At 30.5% G+C, this 25,917-nt stretch overlaps 4 protein-coding genes across 4 annotated transcripts; all 4 read right to left on the bottom strand.

The window, feature by feature from the left end:
- Window positions 1-5,478: 5,478 nt before the first annotated feature.
- On the bottom strand, window positions 5,479-7,757 carry LOC101219805. Its single transcript, XM_004140981.3, has 2 exons — window positions 6,301-7,757; window positions 5,479-6,183 (listed from the first exon to the last, which is right to left on the bottom strand). Exons 1-2 carry the CDS (start codon window positions 6,588-6,590, stop codon window positions 5,895-5,897), a joined length of 579 nt encoding a protein of 192 aa, XP_004141029.1. The 5' UTR covers window positions 6,591-7,757; the 3' UTR covers window positions 5,479-5,894.
- A 1,729-nt stretch (window positions 7,758-9,486) lies between these two features.
- Window positions 9,487-13,009, bottom strand: LOC101218848 (mitogen-activated protein kinase kinase 6). Its single transcript, XM_004140977.3, has 8 exons — window positions 12,451-13,009; window positions 11,961-12,045; window positions 11,705-11,839; window positions 10,648-10,872; window positions 10,379-10,561; window positions 10,062-10,285; window positions 9,924-9,969; window positions 9,487-9,841 (listed from the first exon to the last, which is right to left on the bottom strand). The coding sequence occupies exons 1-8, from the start codon at window positions 12,522-12,524 to the stop codon at window positions 9,737-9,739; spliced, it is 1,077 nt and encodes a 358-aa protein (XP_004141025.1). The 5' UTR covers window positions 12,525-13,009; the 3' UTR covers window positions 9,487-9,736.
- Window positions 13,010-13,767: 758 nt separating this feature from the next.
- On the bottom strand, window positions 13,768-15,902 carry LOC101219562 (profilin). The gene is made up of 4 exons (XM_004140980.3): window positions 15,525-15,902; window positions 14,845-14,982; window positions 14,227-14,367; window positions 13,768-14,127 (listed from the first exon to the last, which is right to left on the bottom strand). The coding sequence occupies exons 1-3, from the start codon at window positions 15,645-15,647 to the stop codon at window positions 14,233-14,235; spliced, it is 396 nt and encodes a 131-aa protein (XP_004141028.1). The 5' UTR covers window positions 15,648-15,902; the 3' UTR covers window positions 13,768-14,127; window positions 14,227-14,232.
- Window positions 15,903-17,109: 1,207 nt separating this feature from the next.
- Window positions 17,110-18,939, bottom strand: LOC101219322 (profilin-4). Its single transcript, XM_004140979.3, has 3 exons — window positions 18,622-18,939; window positions 18,167-18,304; window positions 17,110-17,500 (listed from the first exon to the last, which is right to left on the bottom strand). The coding sequence occupies exons 1-3, from the start codon at window positions 18,748-18,750 to the stop codon at window positions 17,366-17,368; spliced, it is 402 nt and encodes a 133-aa protein (XP_004141027.1). The 5' UTR covers window positions 18,751-18,939; the 3' UTR covers window positions 17,110-17,365.
- Window positions 18,940-25,917: the final 6,978 nt, after the last annotated feature.

Raw genomic sequence — 25,917 nt, 5'->3', positions numbered from 1 at the left:
GGCAGATCTGTGCACATGGATATGTAAGGACACATTCTTCTGAGCCATTAATTAAAGAGGAAAAGAAGGAAAATAATAATATTAATAAAGAAAAAAGTTGAGTTTAATTTGGTCCTTTATTGCTGGAATTTCTATATATAGACATATACATTAAAAGGAAGTGAAGTTGATTTTTCTTTTTCTGTCATGAAAAACTATGTTCTTTATGTTGTGTTATTCCTTTTGGGGAATCTGCTTTGGGAAGTGTGTCATGTGTGTGTTTTATATTACAAAGCTTTCAACAACTTTTAGACCCATGGCTTCACACTGCACATGGTTTTCTGGGTTTTGAGATACTATGTGTTAATGTCTTTCTGCTTCTTTCATGTACTGTCAAAGTAAGTTTTTTGAAAAAGATGTATACTGTCAAAGTAAGTTAAATAACTTAATGGTAAAGGTCAAACAGTTGGAAGGTCGATTCCCTATTGTACTCTATCATAAAAAGAAAGTGTATTAGTGAGTCATTTCTATAATAGAACGTTTAAAAGCTATGGTGTTCAACTTTTTTTCTTCGTAATGATGATGATACATACCTTCCATTTGAGTAGTCAACATCTCCACATATATGCCTAAAATTCATGTAGATATAAACCCATGTGTGTAGAGAATGATAAATTATTAGGATATTTGGAGATAAATAACACAACCATATTTGTTTGGGTATTTTTTTTTCTTTTTTAAAGTATTTTTATTTGAATGTATTTTAAAATGATATATAAATAATTAAGGTATATATGCATGTTTTTCATGTAGTTTTAGACTAAAGAACGTTAATGATAAATGTAAGGTATGCATGTTTTTGTATGTTAAAATATTAGTTTAGGGCAAGGACTGAAACTTGAGATGTGAGATGAAGAGAGATAGCGGTTAGGGACGCTCTGCCACTATGGTAAGTACACATTTTTTATTGTCATGTATGGTATAGAAAATGTGTAAGAGACAATTTCTTGGACAATGAAAATCTAAAATATAGTTCTTTTTTAAAAATAGTTATATTTCATCATTTTAAAGCTTCATAAGGCAAGAGGAGATTAAAGGGTGCACCACGGCATCCTAACTTAGCTTGACAGTTCTATAGCATCTTCAGCATCTTCGTCACGTTCCAAGAAAACTAAAGGGTCAAAATTGTATTATTTTAATTATTGTTTCAATTAAAATCATTCTAGGTTAATTTTGCAATAACTTTCTTTCATGGTTTACTCCAAATTGGAGATCCGTAGCTATTCTATCTCTTTGTAAAATCTAAACTTGACATTGTACATTGACTTGCAATAATCATGCATTAACAAAATTTAAAAATTAAAAGAGATGGATTTCTATAGAAGTGGTCTCCTAGACATATATTTTGGATTATTAGACCTTAATGGATATAATCATAATGTTTCAAAATTTACTTTCCAATAAAAACATGATAATTAAGCACTTAATTGCCCCCCACAGGTTTACTCTCTCTTACTCACAAAGTAATACGAAGAATGATGATTAATGAATTATTTTGACACTAAACAACAATTTAATTAAACTGATTTATTAAATATCCCAAACAACATATTTCCTTAAAGAAAACCACACACACACATTTGACTTGATTAAGTGATATGCATAAGTGTTTGTTTGAAAGTTAAATGATAAAGCATCTTTCTCTCTTTAATTTAATTAATAAAACTAAATTAGGTACGTTCTAGTGGAAGAAGTAGGCTCAAAATTTCCACTTTTCTTATAAATAATACATCAATTACTATATTAAAAATCGATAGTTGAATATCTTAGATGTCAAACATAAATTTACTTCATTGAATACATAATAATATTAGAAATGCACGAAAAATCATTAGATTGCTAATTACTATAGCGAAAGTTCATGATTTGTATTAAATAAGAAAGTTGATAATATCACACACACACACATATATATAAACATTTACACACATAATGGAAAATAGATTTTTCTAAGATTGCACACATAAGCCCACACATTCTCTATTTGATAATATATAGTTTTTCCCCTCAAAGGCTTGTTGACCATAATCATTGGTTTATTTACATGCCCATTATTGAGACTTAACCCTAATGAATTAAATAAAAATTGTGTAAAAAATAACATATATGTAATAATGTCAATGCATGATTATAAATCAAAATGGTGTTTGTACCTTTTCAAATACTAAAAAGAGAGTTGAAATTGGAGGAGGAAAAAAGTCAAGAAAAAAAGGGCATTATTATCTCACCACTTTCACAACATTTAAAACCTTATCTTAAGTTGACAAATTATGAGAATAGGGGAAATCAATTCACTCTCAAGCCCAAATTTTAGTGAATGATTAGAAATAGGATTCATTTGATTTTGATGGGTCAACATATTTTTGGTATACCCACAATGTTTGGAGGGGAAATTCCCTTGCAAATACAAAAGTGAAACCCTAATTTGTATGCATCTCTTGGTTTGGTTGGAAAAATACTCAAATAATAAGTTTTCTTATAAATAAATAAATAAAACCCACAAATTGTGAAGCCTAATTTCTTAGTGTGATGACCTAACTTTTTAAAAGCTATGCATATATATATATATATATATATATATATATATATATATATATATATATATATATATATATATACTTTCGTATATGGTATGTTTTTTTTTACCCTTCTTGAAAAACAATGAAATGCATGCTAAATTAATATTTATCTAGTGCTAAGATCAAGAGATTTGGCAAATTAATCAGCCTTAAATTTTCTAAACTATGTAAATCATGAACATGTGTGTTTTAAAAAGTGGGTTCTACTAGATCCATTTCTGATTTTATCAAATACATGGTTTTTTCTTAATATTTAAAAAGTCATTTTAAACAAAACCTAACCACAATGAATTAGAATTACCCATAGTCTTATTAAATAAATATACATCCAATTAATTTTTTCTTATTGCATGATCCACGAAAAAAAAAAAAAAGTAAGTAAATGGGTTGTCCTATTTATTGACGTGGAGTCAATTTTTGTTCAAAGATCTCTCTTTTTGGTTACTTAATTTCAATGAGACAATGATGAAATCACCATTGACCACCTTGAGGCTTATTATTTGAGTCGCACACCACTCACACAATGTTATCCATAGTGAAGTGTAATGTAAATTAATTTAAATGGTTACCTATCTTCTTTTTTTTCTTTTTATTCGACAAATAAGAAATTTGAACTATTGAATTTTTAAATATAAAAAATAAATGGTAATCGAAGTTTTAATTATTTTAGGGTATTAGAGTTAATAAGTTTAGGTTTCATTTTATTTATAAGGTTATGTTTTGGAGAGATACCAAATCTGAATAACTCATATTCATATTGTAATTTAAAAACTTAGAAGATATAAAAGAGACAAAGAAATGGAGAGAAAAGTGGTGGGTCAAAATTGAAATATAATGATTGCCAAAATCCTCAAAAGTGATACTAATATAATGTATTTTAATGTTATATGGAGGTTTGGGGTTCCCCACACAAATCTCTAGGATTTCTTTTGTTGGGATTGTCATGATGTTTGAATCTCTTGTTGGAGTAATAATAATAATGTTGTAATTTATTTTTTTACAAAAGTAATGCCCACCAATACTTTCTGAAGTTAGATTGTTAAATATGAAGAAAACTTATTATGATAATTACATAATTCTTTTTTAAAAAATTGGATTAATTTGTAATTCATATATACTGATTTTATGAATATTAACTAAGAAACTAAAGATTTATTTCTTTTACCAATTCTGTCATTTAATTTACCTTGAAGCTATGCAAATGGTTAATCTTCAAGCAACGGCTAAAGTAGACATAGCTTAACAATAATGGACGTGTATTTTTTCTTTTAAAGTTAAAAGGTTTGATTTTCTTTCCAATTAATTAAGAAAAGAAAAGGAAATAACTCTTGGAGCAATGGGCCTAGTGATTAGGGCTGAAATAAAGCCTTGGGCACGGGCTTATACTAATTAAGAAATGGGCGTGGAGGTTTATGGGCCGAGATAAGGTAGACTTTGACACAGGTTGAAAGCCCATTACTTGGCCTTGAGATTTATCTGGGCCGAAATAGTTTGGTCCAATATGGGTTGGGTGGTCAAATATATATAATTTTTATCTATCAATATCAATTTAAACGATGATAATTTATGATTAACTATTTTTATTCGGAGATTAACAAAAACATTTACAGAAAAACAATTCATCACACCTTTTTTTTTTTTTTTTTGCATATTACGCATATGACAAAATTATTGATATCAAATGGTAATCATAAAGTTATCGACCTTAAAATTTGTTTCTTTTACAATTTAGAAAATGTAGTGTTACGAGTCTTATTGTCGTAATTTTTTTTTCTTTCTATTTTTACCTATACCCCGATTTTTATGGACGATTGTCCCAAATGTTGGAATAAGATCTAAAGCTTATAAACAAACCCAAACCCAAGAAAAATCGGGAGGTGGCATCAGAGAATGTTGTGTACTAAAAGGAAAAGATTATAGCATTAGATTCTATGTCAACCAATGAGCTAATAAATATATACCAATCAATAAATAATTAAATTGTGTTTGGTTTAACACCTTGTAGTCACGAGTGTCGTAAACAATCTTTACAAAAATAATTATAGTGTTACTATTGTATTCCTACCTACACTATACACTCAATCTACTAATTTTAGAGTATTGGAGACGTGTGATAGACTCAACATCACACCAATGTAAGAATTTTTTATGTAGGTTATTGGCTCACGAGAGATTCGCAACTCTCAACCATGACAAACACATGTGAGAATTGAACACCAACGTTTTCTTTTAAAAATATAATTTGAAGTCAAATGTAATTTTTTTTATTAGGCTTTACACTCCAATTAATGTTCCACCAAACCTATTTAGCAAAACAACTATAACACAATATCTTGAAAGTTTGATTTTTCTCCCTAACAAAAAAAACTTCCTCTCCTTCTACATTTGTAGACGTTTCTAACACACGGTTTTAAGGATATATATTTCACATGACATGAAACTATTGTTATTATTTAGATAAACTAAAATAAAACTTAATCCAATCCAAAGTACCTTGTTTGGAGAGTACTATATACGTAGCATCTTTGACAATTGATTTATTATCATTCACAGAAGTTTTCAACAAAAAAATCATAAACATAAACTCACAACTGATCAAAGTATAACAAACATTGATTTGATAACTCTACCCATATATGTCTTTTCTTGATATGGTATTTTAAAAACCTTATTTCCAATATAGGATTGAGTTTGCTATACACTTGTTTGATTACATTCTTCTTGGATCAACGACACATAATGTGGAGTGAAAAACTGAATATGATCTTAAAGTACACACATGAAAACTATGTATATTTATGTTGGGTTGCTAGGAATTATATAGTAAAAGATAACAGTGATCCTTTGTTACAACGAGGCAGACACAAATCAAACTTCATTTAAGAAAGTTATATCAGTATTTTACATATATAGTCGTTTCTTTCAATAAAAAAATTCAAAGGCAATTACGCATTTATATAGAAACAAATTTGGACACACAATTCACACCCTGAAATAAATAATGGGTATGAATTAGTCTCTCCATCTTTCTTTTTTTAGCCATAGAGCCATTATTTCAAATACACTAATGTCTTGCTGATATGGGTAGAATCAAAGACGATCTAAATATGCAACATACTGAGATTCAACCATTATCGCTTTGATTTGAAAAAAAAATACACTCTTCCACAAAAACTAGCGAACCACTTTGGCCTCAAAATCATTGGACAAAAAAAGATAGAAATAGCCTTAACCCTCTAACCCTTTAAACATGAGTGTGGGGGGGAAGAAGATGCATTAGCAATGGGCATCAAATAACCTATTACTTCTCTTGGTACAAACAGAAGATAGCAAAGAAGAAGGCCTTGAAACTTTTTTAGCAATCAAAGGCTTTGGAGAATAATAATTAGAAGATTTTTGAGATTCCAAACTTCCTCCATAGCTTTTACAACACTTAATCTTCTTCCTCTGAGAATTATAATTATTGTTATGATTCATTCTCTTTGCAAGATCTTCCAAGCTCTTTACACTTGCTAGAGATGTAAATGATTGTGATTTTCCATTGTAGAATTTTGATAACCCTCTCCTGCAAAAACCCCAAAGTCAAATTATGATAAAAAAAAAGATTAATTAATTAAAATTTAATTTGATCATTATTATATTACGTAACACTTTTCATATATCTCTTTCTTTAATTACTTACTTGATAGGCAGATTGGCCATGAGCTCTGAGAGTTCATAGAGAGGTCCGTCATCCGATGGCGACAGCGACAATGACGACGAAGAGTTCGACGTTAAGGAAGACGACGATGCATCTTCTAACAACTCTGATGCAGAAGATTCAATGGAATTCATCGAAGAAGAATCAATGGTGGAAGAAGTTGAAGCTTCTTCCAAAACTTCATCTTCTCTAGTTTCCATGATCACCCAATTGAGTTTCCTAAACTGATCCATGGCTTCAAAATCTTCAAGAATCTTTTCTTTGCCTTCCATGTCTAAAGGAAATAAAATTTAAAGAAACCTTGAAGAAGTAAAGGAATGAAGGGATGAAGTTTAAAAATAGAAGCAACAAGAAGTGTAGGGGTATTGACCAAAAAATGTTTCTTTTTGATGGGTTTGAATTATTTTAATAAATAGGATGAGTAGGATCACAATAGACACATAAATAAATGTGTACACATATATATATTTAATGATGATAAGAATTTTGGGTGATAGTGTAAAGTGTATATATGGTTGCAAATTGATTTGGTTTCTCATATTACAAGAAAAAAAATATTAAGGATAAGGTCTAAAATTGAAGACATCCAAATCTGAGTCACCATCTCTCTTTTTGGATCTTTGAAAGATGAAAACTAATTAATGTCAACATCTTTCCCTACTTTGCTCCTTAAAGACTTGACAGATTTTACATTCTTTCATGTCTTTTGTTGCACATCACACCCCAAACTTTATAAAGATAACTCTAATTATTCACTAAATGTGATTATTAAAAAAGAATATGGTTTACTTTCATTAAAAAAAGCATAGTACATAGTTGATAGGACATAAAATTGATGGTCGTTAATTATAAGTCCTACGTTTAGATGGAGTATTTGGTATAATTTTTACTTTACAAAAATCAACTTGGAAGATTTTTATATTATATCTAATAATGCATATCCTTGATGACAATCCATAGTTTTTTTTTTTGCAACCCACGGTGGTATCTTACATTTCATCTCCTATTTTACTTGGATATAATTATTATATGAGAGAAAGCAAACCTTTCAAATGACATCATAAAAGGTTTTATTTGGTATGTTAAGTAATATCAAATATAGAAAATGTATACATATTACTTTAATCAATGAATGGGTGGATTGAGGTTAGTTTTTTTTTTTTTTATTATTATTATTGATAATGCAATTTTTTTAATTTTGGAGAATGGTTTTATTTATTATTTATTAAAAATGGCCACTATCTAAAAGTTTAGATTTGGTCTTCTCAATTGTATACTTAGCTTGAAAATGATATGAGAGGAGATTATGACCAAATTACTTACACTAACTCCCTTTACAACATTGGTTAAAATAAATGCATTATTGAAAACAATTTTTTTGTTGTTGATATTTTTGTCTAAGTTTTTCACTTATGTCATTTTCTATTCAATTGAAGTCTTAAAATTTACTTTAGAGTGAATAATAAGATCCCATAAATCTACTTTTTATTAAAAAAAAGTCAATTAAAATATATAAATAAATAATAAGATATATGTAATTTTAAAAAGTTATACATCCATTTTCTATGTTTTATACTTCTAATTCGAAAAAACAAAGTCATAACTAATTGGAAGATAGAACCTATACTAAAATTGGAAAACTTTAGAACTTGATAAAAAAAAAAATCAAACTAATTAATCTTAATTGAGTTAATTAAGGGGTTATGAGAAATTGTGAATGGAGGATATATAATGAATACATTAGGGTAAGAAAAGAAGATTTTAAAGTTGGAGGTGTCCAAAAAAATACCATATTTTAGTGTAATGGTTTAGGAGGGTGTCTTGGGAATGGAAGAAAAAGATAAGGAGGATTGACTAATTCATGAAAGGTGACCCAAAATGTGATTGGCTTTCAAATAAGCACCACACATATCCTTTACCAACCTTTTATTTTTTTTTGCTTATGTAAGAGATCTTATCCATGTGGTGCTACAAAACCATATGCCCAATTATTAGGGTTTCAAATTATACCCACAGAAATCGAAACACATTCACCATCTAAATCTCTTCCCCCTTTCTACTTTCTATTGGGTTTATTATTTTCCTTTTCTTCATTATTGGGGGGAAGTATGTTTGTGTTGCCTTCAATTATCATAATATATCATAACCATTTTTCTAATTCATTTGGAATAGAAACTAAATGGAAATCAACTGTTTTTTTTCTTAAATAAACAAATACTCATTTTCTAGATCAACACAAATATGAAGGACTTAATTTTATAATAATGTCAATATCAATAACATTTCTTGTAAGATTATAAAACAAAAAAAATTAAACGTTTAAATTAGTAAATAAAACATCTATTAACATGAATAATATAGAGTTTATTTTTCTAAATATTAGTTTCGGAAATTTGATAATAGGACCGAAATGGCAAATAGTTCGAATAACATTTTTTAGCACAAAATTAGTTCGTCAATTCGGTTTAAAAAGTTTGTCAACTTGGCTGAATTTTTCAAAAAAAACTGTCCGTTCCAATTCTTCAGTTGATTTTGATTAAATAATATTAATCTCTCAATAAAACCTTTATATATATATATATATATATATATATATAATTGAAATAGTTCAAACCAACGTAGGCAATTGGAATCAAATTGGGGAAAATGAAAGAGATTCTTATGGAAGAAAAAGTAGAGAAAAGTGGGGAAAGGGAGTTTTTGAAGGCAGCTTGGATTTTTCTGGCTAAGAAGAACAGCTATGAGAGAGAGAAATTAGAATATATTAATTCTACAAATATTAATATAACATTATTGTTATTACATCATTCTTCTAATATTCATCTAAATTTCAAACATATATCACTTCTTTCAAAATGTTGCAATAATACCCTTTTCCAAATTCTATTCCAACAACAATTCAAAACATTTATAAAGACTCCAAGATAATATAATAGTACAAATCATTATGAATTGAAAGTCAAAAAAGGAAAAAATTGTAAGAGGTAGATTTAGCTTTTTCTTTGATGTGTAGTTTAATAAGAGACAGATTTCTTGCTTAGGTAGCATCATAAAACTTTAGATTAATTCAAAGTAAACAATTGTGTTCGGTAGAAAAGAAATTGTTTTAAATTAGCAGTTTTGTGGAGTAAAATTGAAGAAGAAGAAAAAAATCAATCTAAACTGTTGTTTCAAACATGAATATTTTCCTAGAAAAGAATTAGTTTAAATTTATGATTTTACAAAATAAATAAATATAAATGAACCCAAGAAAATCTTAGGAAATCACTAATTTGACAACCAAACCATTCCATGTGTTTACGAGGCAAAAGAGAGCATATTACACACAAAGGTAGAAAGAAACAGATTGTAAATTCTATTTTCTTTTCCTTCTAAGATATTACATTAAACACAAATGTTTTATGATTATTGTTATTGGTTATTGTTGTTGTTGTCTGGGAAAACTTACCGGTGGATCCAAGCTGGCGACGAGAATCCCGACGTCGATGTCTTTATCTTCGAATTTCTTGATGAAAGGATGATTCTATAACCAAAAAGAGAGTTTTGTTTAAGGAAACTGATATTCATGACTTGAAACTGAAATGGGGAAAACAAAGGCTACCAACCAGAAGATCTAATGATGATGATCTTTCTTTTGGGTCCTTCTTTATGCTGCCAATTGTAATGAAAAATGAAATGTTAAAAAACTTGAATGGGAGAAGCATAGATACACGAATATGAGAAAACCTGAAAAAAGTACTTACCAAGCAGAAACGAAGGAACAGAATTCGGGGGAGAATTGATCCGGTGGAGCTGAAGGCGGTGGCTTTGCTACAATTGCCTCAAGGAGTTCATAAAAGCTTGGCCAACTTTGCTGCTCTTCAGATTGCAAATAAGGGAACCTTCCAATTGCACATTCAAGTACTACCAAACCCAAACTCCATATATCACTGCTGTAGTCATATGTTCCTCCGCTAATTCGTTCAGGCTGAAAGAGGGAAGTAAAAACTGATGTCATAAACAGAACACTGCATAAAGTCATCCATTTCAATGTTCAATCTCGAGGGGAAATTACACATACCGACATGTAATTGTAAGTCCCTACAAATGTATCTCTCTGACCCATAGAACTTGCTAGCATTGCACTTACTCCAAAATCAGTGATCTTGACCTCACCTTTATGGTTCACAAGTAGATTGGATGGCTTGATGTCTCTGTGTATAACATGTCGCTCATGATGTAAGTATACCAGACCTTGTAAAACCTGGAATATAATTCAGGTGGGTGAGCATGAGTAAAAAGCTCGACCTTTTCATTCAAGTTTTGATGCGAATAACAGAAACCTGAGACCTGTTTACAAACAACTGCGAGATATGGTTCAAGAATTGTTTTGACTTGTCTGACTACATCGGCTAAAGAACCACGATCCATGTATTCTAGCACAAGAGAAATGGCACCGTTGTGGTAGAAAGAATGATAGCAGACCACAATATGTGAACATTGTGCTGCTTGATTTATTTTCAGTTCCTGTACTATCTGTTTACGGATATCCTCTTGTATGTTCATCTGGATTACCTGAAGCATGTGGTAGAAGAGTCCAACAGAATTATAGAATTTGCACCCGAGGTTATGATATACACAAGCCAAAATAGCACAAACAATAGCAGATTTTGATGGAGACGACATCACAAGCATACTAAGACTAAGCAGAGTGAAATTCTTAAAAACTATGGAGTTTGGATAAATAAGCTATATATCTAAGATAACCAAAATCAAACAGATACCTTGGCTTCAAAATTTGAACACTTCCAAACAGGAAGACAAGTTAATTGCGCAACTATTTGGACAGAATGGTAATTTATTTTTAGCTTAAAGAAGACGTGAAACAAATAAAACAATGAATCAACATCAAACATAATTCAACCATATCATAGAAATAATCATAACAATGAATAGTTTACCATATTACTCTCACCAGTCACCAGTCACCAGTCACCAGTCACCAGTCACCAGTCACCCCTGAGGCACTGCCTGATCTGGCTTTTATCACTTATTGCCAAAACTCATTGTTCTTTTTTCCCATAGATCAAAGAGATAAAACTAGCTCACTATCCTACATTTTTGTAAGAACTTTCAACTTCAACAAATTTAACTTGTAAACCAAGACCAACCTCTACTGCTTTTTGGAAGGGAATTTGAATCTATCCTCATAGCTAAATGAACGTATTAGCAGTTTACTAGCTACCTCCACATTAAATGTAAAGATTAGAAACTGCTACCTTCCTGCAGCAGCTTCTTCAACTATTATAACAAAGCCAAGGAACAAAATATGTGAATAACTTAAAGCAAAAGTAGAATGACCAAAAACAGATGCAAGAGTGTAGAATTGTTCCACCAGTATAACAACCTTTAAGGCAAAAAGTTTTCCAACCCATTTGTGTCGAACAAGTTGTACTACACCTCCACTTCCTTTCCCAATAACTTTCACAGTCTCTAGATCTTCCAACGAGAAATCAACATCAAGCTCCTTAGAATCTGTAGTCTGTTCAAACAAATTTGAAAAAGGGAAAAGTGATCTAACATTAATATAAACCACACAAATAACCAGATTAGGCCAGTTCTCACGGATTCAAATTAGTATGTTTGAAGTAAAAGAAACTTACCTGCGATTCTTTCTCTTCAGATATAAGCCGCATTCCTTTCTGATTCAGGAGTAGATTGCCGTCATGAAATGTTCCACTTGCAGTCCTGTAATTTACAAAATCAGAAACGATAACCGATGAAACAGAAATATGCATGTATAAAAGAAATACTAATAATTCATTATAAATCTGACAGATCATGCCCTAAATCCTTCCTGAAATTAGAAATACTCGAAATGGAAAGTAGATGAATGAAGCGAGTTAATTGAATTCATCCAATCAACAAAAGATAAGTCCACCAAACTTCCAAAAAAACATGTATATTTTCTAGCATTGATTTCCAAGAAACTAAGAATGCAACTCAATCGAACCTCCATTGAGGAACACACGATAGCATATTTACACACAATCAAATAAAGAGTAGCAGTAAGGAAATGAAAGGAACGCTGAAAAGGAAGAAGAAATGATGAAAATTAAGCAGAAAAACAAGAGAGAAATGGATTAAACTTACAGGAAAGAACGGATGGAAGTTTCTTGAACGGGAACAGAGAGCTTGAGCTGCTTCAATGGCGTCTTGGTCTTCATCTTTGATGAGATCGTAGGGTTTGAATAGCGGTTGGTGAGGAAAAGGAGATTGAAAGAAGAGAAATGTGGGATTGAGGTTTTTCCTTTTTCTTTTTGTCTATAGAGACAGTGAGGAAAGCGACGATCTGATTCTTCAAAGAAGCAAAAAGAATATAAATCAAAGAAATTCAAAACATTGAGGAGCGCGTAAATATTATTATAGACGTTAGGGAATATAAATCGGTTCGGTTTTGGGGGGTTAAATAAACCAAACGGAACCGCTCTTTAACAAACTAAACCAAACCGGATCAGCCAAACAAAAAAAAAAGTCATAGTCATCCCCACTTCTTCACTAAACCATATTTTCTTTCATATAAACCGATCACAGGGCCCATACACTATGATGAGATATTTGGACTTTATCACAAGGTATCATTGACAGACCCACCTTTTCATTTGGAAGCTTTAGCCAATGGCAAGTATTGCAACGCCCAACCTAACACTAGCAATCAACATCTATTTGACTCACACAATCAATTTTTTTTAAAATGATATAAGATTCGTTTGGATTAAGGAAAAAAATGTTTGTCAAATAACTCATTTTTCCTAAAAATGATTTAAAATATACTTAAAATCTATTTTAAACGTATTTTTTTTTTAAAATAACTTTATTTACATTTGAAAATATAATCCAACCATACCAATAGATTGTTTAGATTGTTTAAGAGAGATGTTGACTTATATTATTATTATGTTTTACATCTTATTAAGGAGTTTTATTTGATTTTGAAAATAAAATCCTAAGAGATATTGACTTATATTATCATTGTGTTTTACTAAAGTTTTATTTGATTGAAATTGTAAACCTCAAGAAATTTTAAGAAGTTGAACCCTCTTAGAATGAGTGGTGAATGTATAATAAAATTGATAGAAAAGAACAATCAAGATTGTCCATATTTTACTCCCCAAAGATATAGTTTAAGGTAATTCATACGTTGAAACAAAAGCGGTAGGCGGGTATGTTAATGCACGATGCTGCAAACTTGAGTACATCTTAACGGATAAAATGTCTACAACCATAAGTTAATTGGTCATACGGAAAAAAAAAATTGTTGTTACAATGGCTGGTAGCAACATAGAAGCATTCACGTGCGTTCTCAGTACTACAAGAATACATACACTCTAAATTGTTGCTTTTAGGTCTTTGGCAGGATTAAGCTCTAAAGTGTTGTGGAGAAGTGTAATCATAACAAATAGAAGAGAAGAAAAGGAAATGAATTCATGTTGAACAAGATGGACTAAAATGTGCAAACATCCCACATTTGGGTTAAAAGAAACTATATATCTGCTCATGTTATACAGGAGCCCGCTGCAAAAATCAACAGATAAAATAGAGAAGAGTAATTATAAATTTATGCTGATTGGTTTACCAAATCCATATTTGATGCTACAACATGGACCTCACTTGAAAACCACCACAATATTTCAAAGGGACAAAAATAAAAATAAAAAAGTGAAAGAGACAACACTAATAACGAGAAACATAAGCATCACTCCTCAAGCATCAATCAAACCCATTTCCATTCAAGAGTCCATAGACTTGTACAAACAATACATGGTTTCCCTGAAATTAGCAGCAATCCAAAAGATATATCGTATAAGCAATGAGAGAAAGCTGGAAGCAAATAAGAACTTGGACAGAGTGTAGCAGTAGGAAACAAACCGATATTTAGAGACCCTGATCCATAAGATAATCCCCAAGCCTTTCAACAATCATATTGCATTGACCAGGAGTCATTGGTTCGTCATAGATACCAATGACTAAAGCCAGACCAGTCTTCTTAACAGTAACCCCACCTGGGCCCTGAAAATCAAGAGATAATTAGTTTTTAAGAGAATAATTCCAATAAGTAGAACTTTTAGGACTCCAAGAGCTAGATCTAAAGTTTGCTGTATTGGCAGTTTTTTTTTTTACCTCATGTTAGATTTGCTAATACTTCGAATTTGATTGATATATTTGGAATGACCCTTTTAAAAATTCAATGGAAAGGAGAATTGTAATTTTCCGAAGTAAACATCAAAGATATTTCTATCTCCACCAATAGAACAGTGCATTGGTGCCATCATATTCCGATGAATTTACAAACTTTTAGCAATGTAACTATCTTGACTGACCAATTAGAGAACTAACCTAATATGAAGCAAATCATATTCAGATGCAACTAATCAAGTAAATTTTAGAACATTTTTCAGAATAATTTGTTTGCATGCCGATCATATCTATCCTGGAGTCACAACTCACAGAAGAAAAGTATAACACAGTACTATTAAAGCTTATCACCTTCTTCCCACGAATAACAGCTCCAGGCTCCCCTTGGATTACCATATATTTTGTACCACCGATGTACAAACCAGTCGGAGCAAGCGTCCCAGGGTTATCGAAGTCACCCACGATGCCAGAAACTTCTTCAGGCTTGAGCTGCATATAACCAAAAAAACAAGAACATGCATTGAGAATCTCATGCAGTTGACAAGAAATCAGGAAAGTTAGATGGATCAACAACCTTCAACTTCTCCTGTCAATTCCATACATAACAAACACTATACGATATCAATCACCATGACAAACTAACTAATACAGAGAAATGTAAACGCAACAACAGATACTCAAATTTCCCTTCTCAAAATTGAAGGTTTTATATTTCAGCACAGCATCTGAACCAATTCCTAACTAACAAAATCGAAATACTCCAGATCTTCATTGCTTCGTACACAAAAGCAACATTAAATCAACATAAACAAAAAAGAAACAACAACAGATTCTAATTTCAATCACATCTAACAAAACTGCAAAGAGATACACCGAAGTAATGCATCGACCTGAAAAACAATCAGATCAACTCATATAGATCTTGAATAATAATAATAAAAAAAAGTCCAAACAGATCCAGCCATGGATTACAAAGAATCAATCAAATCAATACTCGGATTAAAAAACATCCTGAAAGAAATAGAGAAAACCTGAGGGAAAGCTTGGCTTTGAGCCCAAACGCTGCCGTCTTGACCGATAATGGCCGCAGAAGTGAGGTGATTGCCCTCAATTTCGCACATCAAATGGTCATCGACGTAAACTTGCCACGACATCTTTCCCGGCTGCTTCTTCTTCTACTTCCTTCTCTTGCCTCTACCTTCTTTCTCCTACAAATCTCTTTCTAGGGTTTTCGTTTTTCTTTTTCCTTCTGTAAATGGATTGAGAGAAAGATTGAATTTATGTCCACTGACGAAATAAGTTCTCCAAATGATCCTCTCTCTGTTCTCTTCTTACAACGCAGTTTCGCCCGAGATAGCGTTGATGTCACGCAGTTATAATTATTTTCCCCAAAATAATTGCGATCTCATTTTTCCAAATTACCTAAATACCCCTCTCTCCCTCTCCCTCTGTCTCTTTGGTTTTGCAATTTGTGTTTAGTGGGCCTTCAAAAGCCCACCATAGTGTTTCTTCCTCTCACTTTATATTAATTTAAAAAATAATTGATATTATTATTATTCAAGCCAGCTCAATTTGGAATATTATGTTGAAAATATATAAAATTTTATATTATGAAATGAAAAGTATACGCTATTTTATTAAATTATTAGATGGAATTGAGTTGGAGGAAGCTGAGAAGATTTTAATTGGTTTTGAATTGAGAGAGAAAATAAAAGGGAATAATTCAAGCTTTGAAATTTTGAATAATATATCAAAAGTATAGAGAATAATTTAATGGGATTTGAATATTATTAATTAATGGGGTGTAAATTTCCAACCCATCATTTTCTATGGGGAGGGTGGGAAGGAAATTTGGTGAGGATATTCTTTTGTAGATTGTGATGCTACTTTGTACAAAAATATTTGGTCCAAATAAAAAAGAAAAAAGAGAGACATCCTCTTTAAGCAATAGACCATTTCAAAAGAGACCCTTTTCAAAAGCAAAGGAATCTCTACTATGAGGGCTTCTTTTGCAAAAAAAGGAATTTCTGAGGGGTCATACTAAAAATCTTAGTTGATTGCAAAATGTTTGTACCAATCAATCAAACAAACAGACAACCCTTTTTCTTTTCCTTTTTATTGTTTTCTTCCCATTTCAAAAGTACATTATTCAAATTATTACCTTATTTGAAATAATAATAAACACCAACAATTTAATTAAGTTAAATTACAAGTTTGACCTAGAATTTTGAGAGTACAAGTAGTAAGTTAAACACATAATATAAACTAATGACATCAAAAAGTAAAAGTAGATCAACTAAGAGTTGGGTCTATTTGGACATTTCAATACCAAAACCATCCAAAAGGGTCAAAATCTATCAATAATCTAAAATATTTTTTTATAAGGCTACTGTTTTCAGATAGAGATTTAATCTTTATCTTATGAGTCATTCATGACTGCCACCACAATGTTAATTGATAGGGCAAAAAAATCAAGAAATTTCATTTTCTTACCTGTCAAAATCAAGAGCATAGACCATACAACCTGTATGCAATTGTATATAAACAATCTTCAAGCAAAAGTAAGAGAAGGATATTGCTTCAAGGAATAAACTAATGGGGGGGAAAAAAGAAGAGTAAATACTAAAAAATATTCATATGTTTTATGAAAATTAATGAAAAGCCAAGCTCCAAACAACTGTTAATATCTTTCAGGAGGTTATTGTCTGCATTAACTTCTCTGGCCTATTCTGAGGCTCTAGAATGAAGCGTATGCAAACTTGAGACCAAACAAAACACAAAGAGAAGGAGGGAAAAGAATCTGAAAAAAAAAAAAAAAAAGATTGTAGGCCAAAATTCGATAACTGGGAACCGAGATGGGACTTAGAAAAGTCTACAGACCCTGATCGACGAGGTAATCGCCAAGCCTCTCAACGACCATGTTGCACTGTCCTGGAGTAACAGGTTCTTCATAGATTCCGAAGACTAGAGCTTGACCAGTCTTCTTTATGGTAATTCCTCCAGACCCCTGCCATAAAGAATCCAAAACAAGAGAAATTTAACGGACTTTAGTCCATTGATTTATTTTTTAGTACAATAAATACGGCCTATGGAGATGAGGGATTGAACTTTGACCTCAACGGTCATGTTGATCAAGGATATGTTTCACCATGTTTGTCACAATTAACAATATAGCTGGCTTTCATTCTCACAGTAGATCATAATACTTGAAATGAAAATTCATTGAACTATGCTATAACCCATACCATTTGATATAAACATGAAATCACGAGGTAACAAATGTGGGGTTTGGAAATTTAAACCTCAAGGGAATGAGTATATGTCAACTCATGTTTAACAATGTAACAATCCCATACGAAGTGCAGCTATGAATTTCGAAGATCGAATTCATTTCTTGAAGATGATCGATTAATTAAGTTTTAGTTGCCACTTCTGAGCCTTTCAAACTTCTTGAGGTGTCAACAATAATTACTATTCAATAATAGACCACTGTTGGAACTCACAGATCAAGATCATGTTGACACAAAGTCTCATTATGAACATTGATTCATGTAATGTAAGTATTACCAACAAGTTGTACTTTGTACCAATGGTGATCATAGTGGAATAAAAAATTGATAGAAATCAATAAACCAAAAACGTGTAGATTTCATTTATGATGTTTTTACATCACCTTCTTTCCACGGATGACTGCTCCAGGCTCTCCTTGGATTACCATATACTTTGTACCACCAAGGTGTAATCCAGTAGGTGCAAGATGACCTGGTTCATCAAAATCCTTCATGATACCATTGATCTCATCAGACTTGAACTGCAATTAAGAATCCATGATAAGAAAAATCAAGTACAATCCTCTAGAAATCAACATTTAATTGATTACACATTGATCAGATCCATCATTTCAAACACAAGAGGAATCAATCAAAATCCTCTTCAAATCAATATCTAATGATTGAAATCACGATGCACAATCGATGTAAACAAATGTATCGTTGTTAATTCCATAGGATTAAAGATGACGACAAGTGTGGAATTAATCGACATATTCTACGTTGACGCTAAAAGAATCCAATCTAGAAGGCGAAAATTGAGAAATGAAAGAGGAAACAGAAAGGATATAAAGGAAACCTGTGGAAATGAGGCGCTCTGAGCCCAAACGCTGCCGTCGTGGCCGACAATGGCAGCGGCGGCAAGGTGCTGGCCTTGGCCATCAATGTCGCACATCAAATGATCATCAACGTACGTTTGCCACGACATTTTGGTATAGAAATTGAAATGATATTAGGGTTCGTAATTGGAAGATCGGTGAGATGAATTTGATTGTTGTGGTTAAGATAAAGAATGAAGGTGGGGTTCGTTCTTGGAAATAAATAGAGCGAGTCGAGAAAGGCGGGAAATGAAATTACTTATTTATTGGTTGCTATTCAAAAGGGTAAATGAAAACCACGTATTCATTCACTCCCAATAGACCAGGTTTCTTTTTAGACCCTTTGAAATAGGAGAGTTGTTATTCAAATGGCTCTCATGGGCCCTGAGCCTTGGGCCTTCTTTTTCCTATCATGCCGCCCGTTTTTTCTAGCTTTTCGGCCCAACATAAAAGGCCCACTTTCATTGCCTTCCCTGGGGCAAGGACAAAGGTGATTTGCAATTTTATTTTAAATCTTTCTATATATATTTAATTATTTTGAATTTGATTGTTATATTTGTAACTATCCCTATTTGTAATTAAGTTTTTTTTGCTACGTAGAAGTTGTAATTATGAGTTGGAAATTCAACCCTCCATCTCAAATACGAAATGTTGTGCTAATTATTGATGAGCTAAAATTCATTTTAGCAAACATAGTACAAGTTTAACCTTCACAAAAATTTATCACCGTGTATACAACTATTATTATAATTGTTGTCTAAACTTCAATGACATTAGTGCAAGGAGATTGAATCTAAGTCTAGAGAGAATTAAATGACAGTTTTACAGTATTGTTCACTTTGAGTATACATCTCTATGGAAATAGTTGTTGTTACTTATATACTCAAGATCACTCCCTTTACGTAACCGATGTGAAACTTTGGTCGGATTCATAAAAGAAACTCGAACCATTCTAGATTTATACTACCTAAATCCGGTAGTGTATGGATATATATGGAGAATAAGTTTAGTGTTAATAATTGTGATGAATAATGTAATTAATAATGATGGGGGAGGCCCTCTTTAAGGGCAGTTTTTGGTCGGCCTAATATTAATACACTCTGACGTGCCCTCTCGTCTCTTTTATAGCTACCATCTTTCTTCTTTCCTTCCTAATTTTATGCTTAATAATTAATATTTTCTCATTTTGAAAGAAATAATAACGATAAATTTTCAAAAATAAGTTTAATTTAACGATAATTGATATGATTTTTATCAATAGAGGTTAAAATTTTGATTAGGCAAAAGTTTATTTAAGAAGAGTCTAATAGGTACCAATTCTTTAATTAGGGTATATAATAGGCATCTAAAGTTTAGAACTTGAAAAGAAAATTCAACTTTCAATTTTGTGTCTAATGATGAATTCTTAAACTTTCACGTTTTGTCTAATGAAATTCCTCGACTTCATTCGCATGGTTTTAGATAAATCACATTTATTAGGTAGTAGAAGTATTTGTGTTTCGTGAATTGTAAAAGGTGTTGCGTTGATATATTTTTTTATACCTTTATTAACTATAAGAATTTGTCGAATATAAAATAAAATTTCAAAGATTTATTAGAAACAATATTAGAAGTATAACGGTTAAAAATGTGTAAGCGAACAAGCATGTACAAAGAGAAAGGGTTTAGTTTTAACGATTTGTAAAGGTGTAGAGTTAAACCTTGACTTCGTGTTCAACAACGTCTTATAACTGATTCATTGAATTTGAAAAAAAAATGAAACTTGTCGAGTGAATAAGATCACTTGGAGACAAAAGTAATGTTTGAAAATCTATAAAATATTATTTATGAAAAAGGAATATAGGTATCAAATCAAGTGATAATACATATGGTAGAGAGAATTTTTAGGGGGGAAAAGTTATTTAAGAGTGTATGGTTGATGGGAAAAGTCATGGTCAATACAAAGTCATAAGGGAATTGATGAAAAGGGAATTGATGAAAGAATCTTGAATGAAAAAACTCATACCTTCCTTACCACACAATACTTATTTTATGAAAGTATATACAACATTTAATTGACTTAACATATTTGACGTAAGGAGTTGAATTGTGAAATTCGAAAAGTTGTTCATATTTGACGTAAGGAGTTGAATTGTGAAATTCGAAAAGTTATGAAGTTGAACAACAGTGAAGTTTATACTCTCAAAGATTTTGTGTAAATGAACCTGAACTTTGAATTTTTGGTTGTATATATAAACTTCAATTTTCTTTTTTTTTTTCTTTTTTGTTGAATAGGTTATAACAAATTGAAAATTTAAAAATAATTATTTGATGTTTAAGATATTATAGAATATTAAGTAAAATAAATTTATCTAACTTATAAATGTTTTCTTATAAATTTGTGAACTAATTTCTAGCCCTTTAATATATTTCTAAAAAAAATTAAAAAAGTTAAAATTTTGAGATATTAAAACACCCAATCGAATTTAATTAACAAAAGCCTCGAATTTAATTAACAAAAGCCTACCCTTTTAACCATAATCTAGGTTTACAAATAAATTTTAAAGTTTAAGATCTTTTAGACTTTTTTTCAAAAAAAATCTAGAGTAAATCATCGATTGACCTAAAAGTTTCAGTTAAGTGTTGATAGATGAAGATAAATTTTTTATGTAAAATCTCGTTAGTCATATACTATGTTGTAATATTACATTAATTATTGATTGACGGATCAAAAGCTTAGGTGGATTAGTGAAGGAAATGTAATATTATATCATCTATCTAAACAACTTCTCCAATCTTTTGACTCGTGATATATATTTATACAAATTGAGTTACGTTTAGATGAACTTAATCGTACCGAGAGGAAGCAAACACGAAGGGAAGGGTCGTGTATAACACGGTATAGAAGTACCATCTTTACCAGGCTGGCATGGGGCCTAGGCTCAGCAATGGGAAATTGGACAAAAATACAGCCAATTGGTCTGTCCTATATGTTCATCATAACATTCAACCCAATATTTATTATTTGATTAGATTTAGACCCTCTTTTTTCACTCTGTTATGTGCCTCTTTTTTTTTGTTGGTTGATTACATATTTATACAATTATTATGATTTTGATTACATTATTATTTTAACTTGCTTTTAATTAGAGGCTTTACTTGGTTCAATTTTGTCGTGTAATTAACCAAACCAATCAATTTTACATAGAATTTTTACCTTCGATAAGAACTATCGAGGCATCGAATTATTAATTTAATTGTATTTAAAAAAGTTAATATAATTTTAATATTTTTCAATTTTATTCTTTTGTGAGAGCTAATTTTGTGTTTTAGGATGCCGACTATTTAAGTCTTATCAATATATTGTTTTAATCAAATTACGACAAATTGATCTTTATCATTTGTGCTTGTTTTCAATATTAGTATAAAAGATTTAACTTTGCAATTCATGTGTGTTGAGTTACATGTCAAGAACATTCAAGTGAGATTGATCATTTTTATCTTATGCAATGTTTTAATGTTGGATTAGAGAATTCGTTCTTTGTCTCAAGATTTTTTATCTCAAAACAATTTGTGTTTATATCTCAATCCCTGAGTTAAGATCAAGTTGATTTGAGGAGGAAGAATTAGGAGTTTGCGTCTCATAAACATATCTAATTCCGAGTCACCAAGGGTTTTCTTCAATATTGGTTTTTTTCATAAAAAAAACTAACCTAAATCATTACTTTTTTGTTTTCTTCAAATACAAACGAGGATATGTCCAACTAATTTTACTATATAAAAAAAAAAATCAAACCATAAACTAGATGGTGGATTGGTTTTGGATATGGTATGGCTGTTCCATCTTTTGTTGCAACTCCTATACTTTTAATTAAGAACTATATTGTTCAAAGGGTTAAAAGATAACAAATATATAAATAATATATGATCGAGAGAGAAAAAAAGACTTTAATAAATTTGATTTATATATATGCTAAAGTGATAAATTGTTATCACCCATTTAGTAGTAATTAAAATAACTAAAACCTAGATTCATATAAAGTAATTATATCTTTAGATATTGCTATCAAACTTATTAAACTTAGTACCACATCTTGTTCTAAGAGTGTAAATTTATGGGGTAGTGATAATCATGATATTGAGAATTGGGAACCCACAATTTATTAAAGATCAAATTTATAATTTAATAATCCTAAAACACCATGAAGGCATCTTTGAGATTTAGATGACATTATTATAGGATTAGGTGTATATAATAATGAATAAAGTTCAAATGAAAAAGGTTAAAATAATAATAATAATAACAATAATTTGTTGCTGAAATTTGAGGAGAATTCAAGAGGATAGAAATGGACCCCTTGATGATGCTTATTTGAGTTGGAACACTTAGGTCAAGCTAGTGGGAAATATAATGGATATGAGAGGAAGACTTTTGAACAGATGTTTTAATTGAGATAATAATATATAAACATTCAACCGTGTAATTCTAAGTCATCGTAGTCTATGAATCTTGATAAAACAGTTAAAAAAATCGATACATATAGAATTACGTAGTATTTCAGTAAGGTATGTTAGTTATGCATGCAATCGAAGAAATAGATGAATTCGATTATTATCATATTTTACATATACGTCATTAAGGATAATATATACACTCGTCATTGTGGACGGTTGCAGTAATCAAGATCAAAAGTCACTAACAAACCTAAGAGAAGTTACGAGGACGACCTAGGAATAATTACGTCTCTCATTCTGATATCCAAAAGAAATTCGATTAATTTAAATTAAAGATAGAGTTAAGTCAATGAAATGATGAAAGAAGGGATGCGAGTGGGCAGATGAGGAGTGTTAGGACGAAAGAAGAAAGTGTAAAAGAAGTAGTAGGAAGTAAAAAGGGGGGGTTGTGTGAAATTGGTATGCCCAAATGTTTGGTAGCGTGGGGATGCAACAAACATTATTGTTTTCATTTTTTTGTTTGAGGGTTTGAATTAAATGTGATTTTGAAAATGAATTAAAAGAAGTACAAAGTTTGTTCCCCACGCCCATTGTTAATAACCTTTAGGGACCCCCAGCTCCCCTACCCTATTTCTCTTTTTCTAGGAAATGTTTTTGATGAAATTGAAGTACTCAACTTAAATTATTTGGTCAAATGACGTACTCTATGACCCCATGAGTTTGATGGGTTGATAGGGTTACTATCACATCCTTCAAATTAATACCTTTTCATCCATTCGAATCTTTGGAGTTATTACTATTGATTCACTTGCTTTGCATTTAAGACATTGAAAATGGAATAAATAAATACCACTCTTTTTCTCTTTCTTCTTATTGGCTCCATAGTTGGATTGCAATTTAATTCTTTTGTAATAATTCATTATTTATTATTTTCTTTTATAAAAAAAAAACAAAATGTCGGTGAAACGAATACCACCCAAGTCTAAATAACCTATAAATATTAAAAAATTGCATCAATGTACAAAAACACAGACAATAATTATAGAACTATCAAACGATAATCATACAACTATTTAAGAATTCTATTATTATTATTATTGTATTTTTTTTACTATTTTTGCAAGAGTCTAGTAGATATTAGTATGATAGATGGAAAGTTATAATAAGGTTTTTAATATACTCAACTCTACCATTTGCTTAAACATATAAAATTAAGAGAAATTAAGAATAAGTCAAAGGGTTATTAAAAAGAAAAGAAGATTGAATTATTTATTAGAAATATTAAATTTAATGCTTTCTGGATTTTTTTTCTTCTTTCAAACTCATTAAACATTTTTAAAGTTTGTGTGAAATAAATAAACATAAAATTTAAAGATTAAAATATATAATATTGACTAAAAATAAATTAGCGCCGTCAAATAGCGCCGTCCAAATCGACGACGATCGTGATCTACGAAGATGGTTAACGAATGCCACGTCATACTTTTAATTTTAATTTGATTTTGAAGATTAGGAATCAAAATGGAAACTTTTTTTTTTCTAACCCAATCAAAGAGCCACATTGGCGTCAGTTGACAACATGGTTTACAGCTTTCATCCAGCTGTCAGTCCCCACTCTCCCCTCCCCAATGGGCCCCACTTTCCTCCAAGAAGCACAGAATTCGTTATTTGCTGATTTGGATATTAATTATTGGATTAGAATTAGAACTCGTTATAATTCTCATATAACCTTATTTATAATAACCACAATTTAAGTTTCTTTTTTTCTTTTAAAAAAACAAATTTATAATAACCATAATTAACTTGTGGACAACAAATAATCTTGCACCTTTTCCTTATCATTACAAAATTTTTATATTACTGTGACGGTGTAATATTATCTTTTAAAATGATAAACTAATCAAACTATAAACATAACGTTCATAGAAACAAGTGAAACAAATCACTCTACGTAGGAAAAACAAAGAACGAAGAAATGTGCCCAATCAAAGCGTTTTAAATAAAAGAATAACGCAGTGTGACATTGTCTTACGAGTTCGGTTGGTTGAGCTTCAATGGTATAAAATAGTACATTAGAGAGATTCATTTGAATAAACTCATTAAGGAGATCAATCGTTTTCATACAATCAAGCTTGATCCATATTTTCTCATTAAGGTAGAAAAAATATTATTCAACTTTTTACATCTAGTCTTCATCTCGACTCTCGAGAGCCTTGACCTTGTTTGAACATTAGATGATATATCGTAATGCTTCTATTGTCAATGTAGTTTTGAAGGTCACTACAAATATATAAGATATAGTATTATATACAACTCCACTTAAATACCATTTCAAATATTTGAAGGAAAGTACAAAATTGACAATTAAGTTATATTGTTATTGAATTTTTCACTTCTACAACACAAAAAAAAAAAAAAAAATCTATATTCAACAATCAATAAAAACACACTTTATTTGAAAATAAAATAAAAAATTAAAAAAACAGCAAAAAAAATACATAAACTATTTATAGAAGAAAAAAAAAATTCAAATTTGTTTGCTATAGTTCATGAATAGTTTCATTTTTTTAATATTCATAACAATTTCTCGTAAAAAAACTACTTCCAACATGATTTGTTTTAAAAATTTGTTTAATTTTTTAAATTTTGATTAAGCAAAAAAAAAAAAACTTACTAAAGAGGAACTAAATTATTGTAAATTTATAGGAGGAATTAGAAATAAAATCCAAAGATTATATCGTCATTTTTGGGAAAATGTTGAGATAACTTTTGTGCTTGAAATTACATTTGGTTTAATATTTTTTATAAAAGAAAAAAAAGGAAATGTAATGTTAATAAATGAG

This window comes from Cucumis sativus, chromosome 2 (assembly GCF_000004075.3).
Source record: "Cucumis sativus cultivar 9930 chromosome 2, Cucumber_9930_V3, whole genome shotgun sequence".
NCBI classification, from domain to species: Eukaryota; Viridiplantae; Streptophyta; class Magnoliopsida; order Cucurbitales; family Cucurbitaceae; genus Cucumis; species Cucumis sativus.
The sequence above is the reverse complement of the archived record's forward strand: the minus strand, read 5'-3'. Positions and strand labels throughout refer to the sequence as shown.

Coding starts and splice junctions, on each gene's coding strand:
- LOC101219805 (XM_004140981.3), bottom strand. CDS start 6,590: ATGGAAGGCAAAGAAAAGATTCTTGAAGATTTTGAAGCCATGGATCAG. Junction 6,184..6,300: donor ATGGCCAATCTGCCTATCAA/GTAAGTAATTAA, acceptor GGGTTTTTGCAG/GAGAGGGTTATCAAAATTCT.
- LOC101218848 (XM_004140977.3), bottom strand. CDS start 12,524: ATGAAGACCAAGACGCCATTGAAGCAGCTCAAGCTCTCTGTTCCCGTT. Junction 12,046..12,450: donor ACTTCCATCCGTTCTTTCCT/GTAAGTTTAATC, acceptor TGTAAATTACAG/GACTGCAAGTGGAACATTTC. Junction 9,970..10,061: donor TGTTCCTTCGTTTCTGCTTG/GTAAGTACTTTT, acceptor TACAATTGGCAG/CATAAAGAAGGACCCAAAAG.
- LOC101219562 (XM_004140980.3), bottom strand. CDS start 15,647: ATGTCGTGGCAAGTTTACGTCGATGACCATTTGATGTGCGAAATTGAG. Junction 14,983..15,524: donor AAAGCCAAGCTTTCCCTCAG/GTTTTCTCTATT, acceptor GGTTATATGCAG/CTCAAGCCTGAAGAAGTTTC. Junction 14,368..14,844: donor CTGTTATTCGTGGGAAGAAG/GTGATAAGCTTT, acceptor CTTGATTTTCAG/GGCCCAGGTGGGGTTACTGT.
- LOC101219322 (XM_004140979.3), bottom strand. CDS start 18,750: ATGTCGTGGCAAACGTACGTTGATGATCATTTGATGTGCGACATTGAT. Junction 18,305..18,621: donor AGAGCGCCTCATTTCCACAG/GTTTCCTTTATA, acceptor TCTTAATTGCAG/TTCAAGTCTGATGAGATCAA. Junction 17,501..18,166: donor CAGTCATCCGTGGAAAGAAG/GTGATGTAAAAA, acceptor TCTTTATGGCAG/GGGTCTGGAGGAATTACCAT.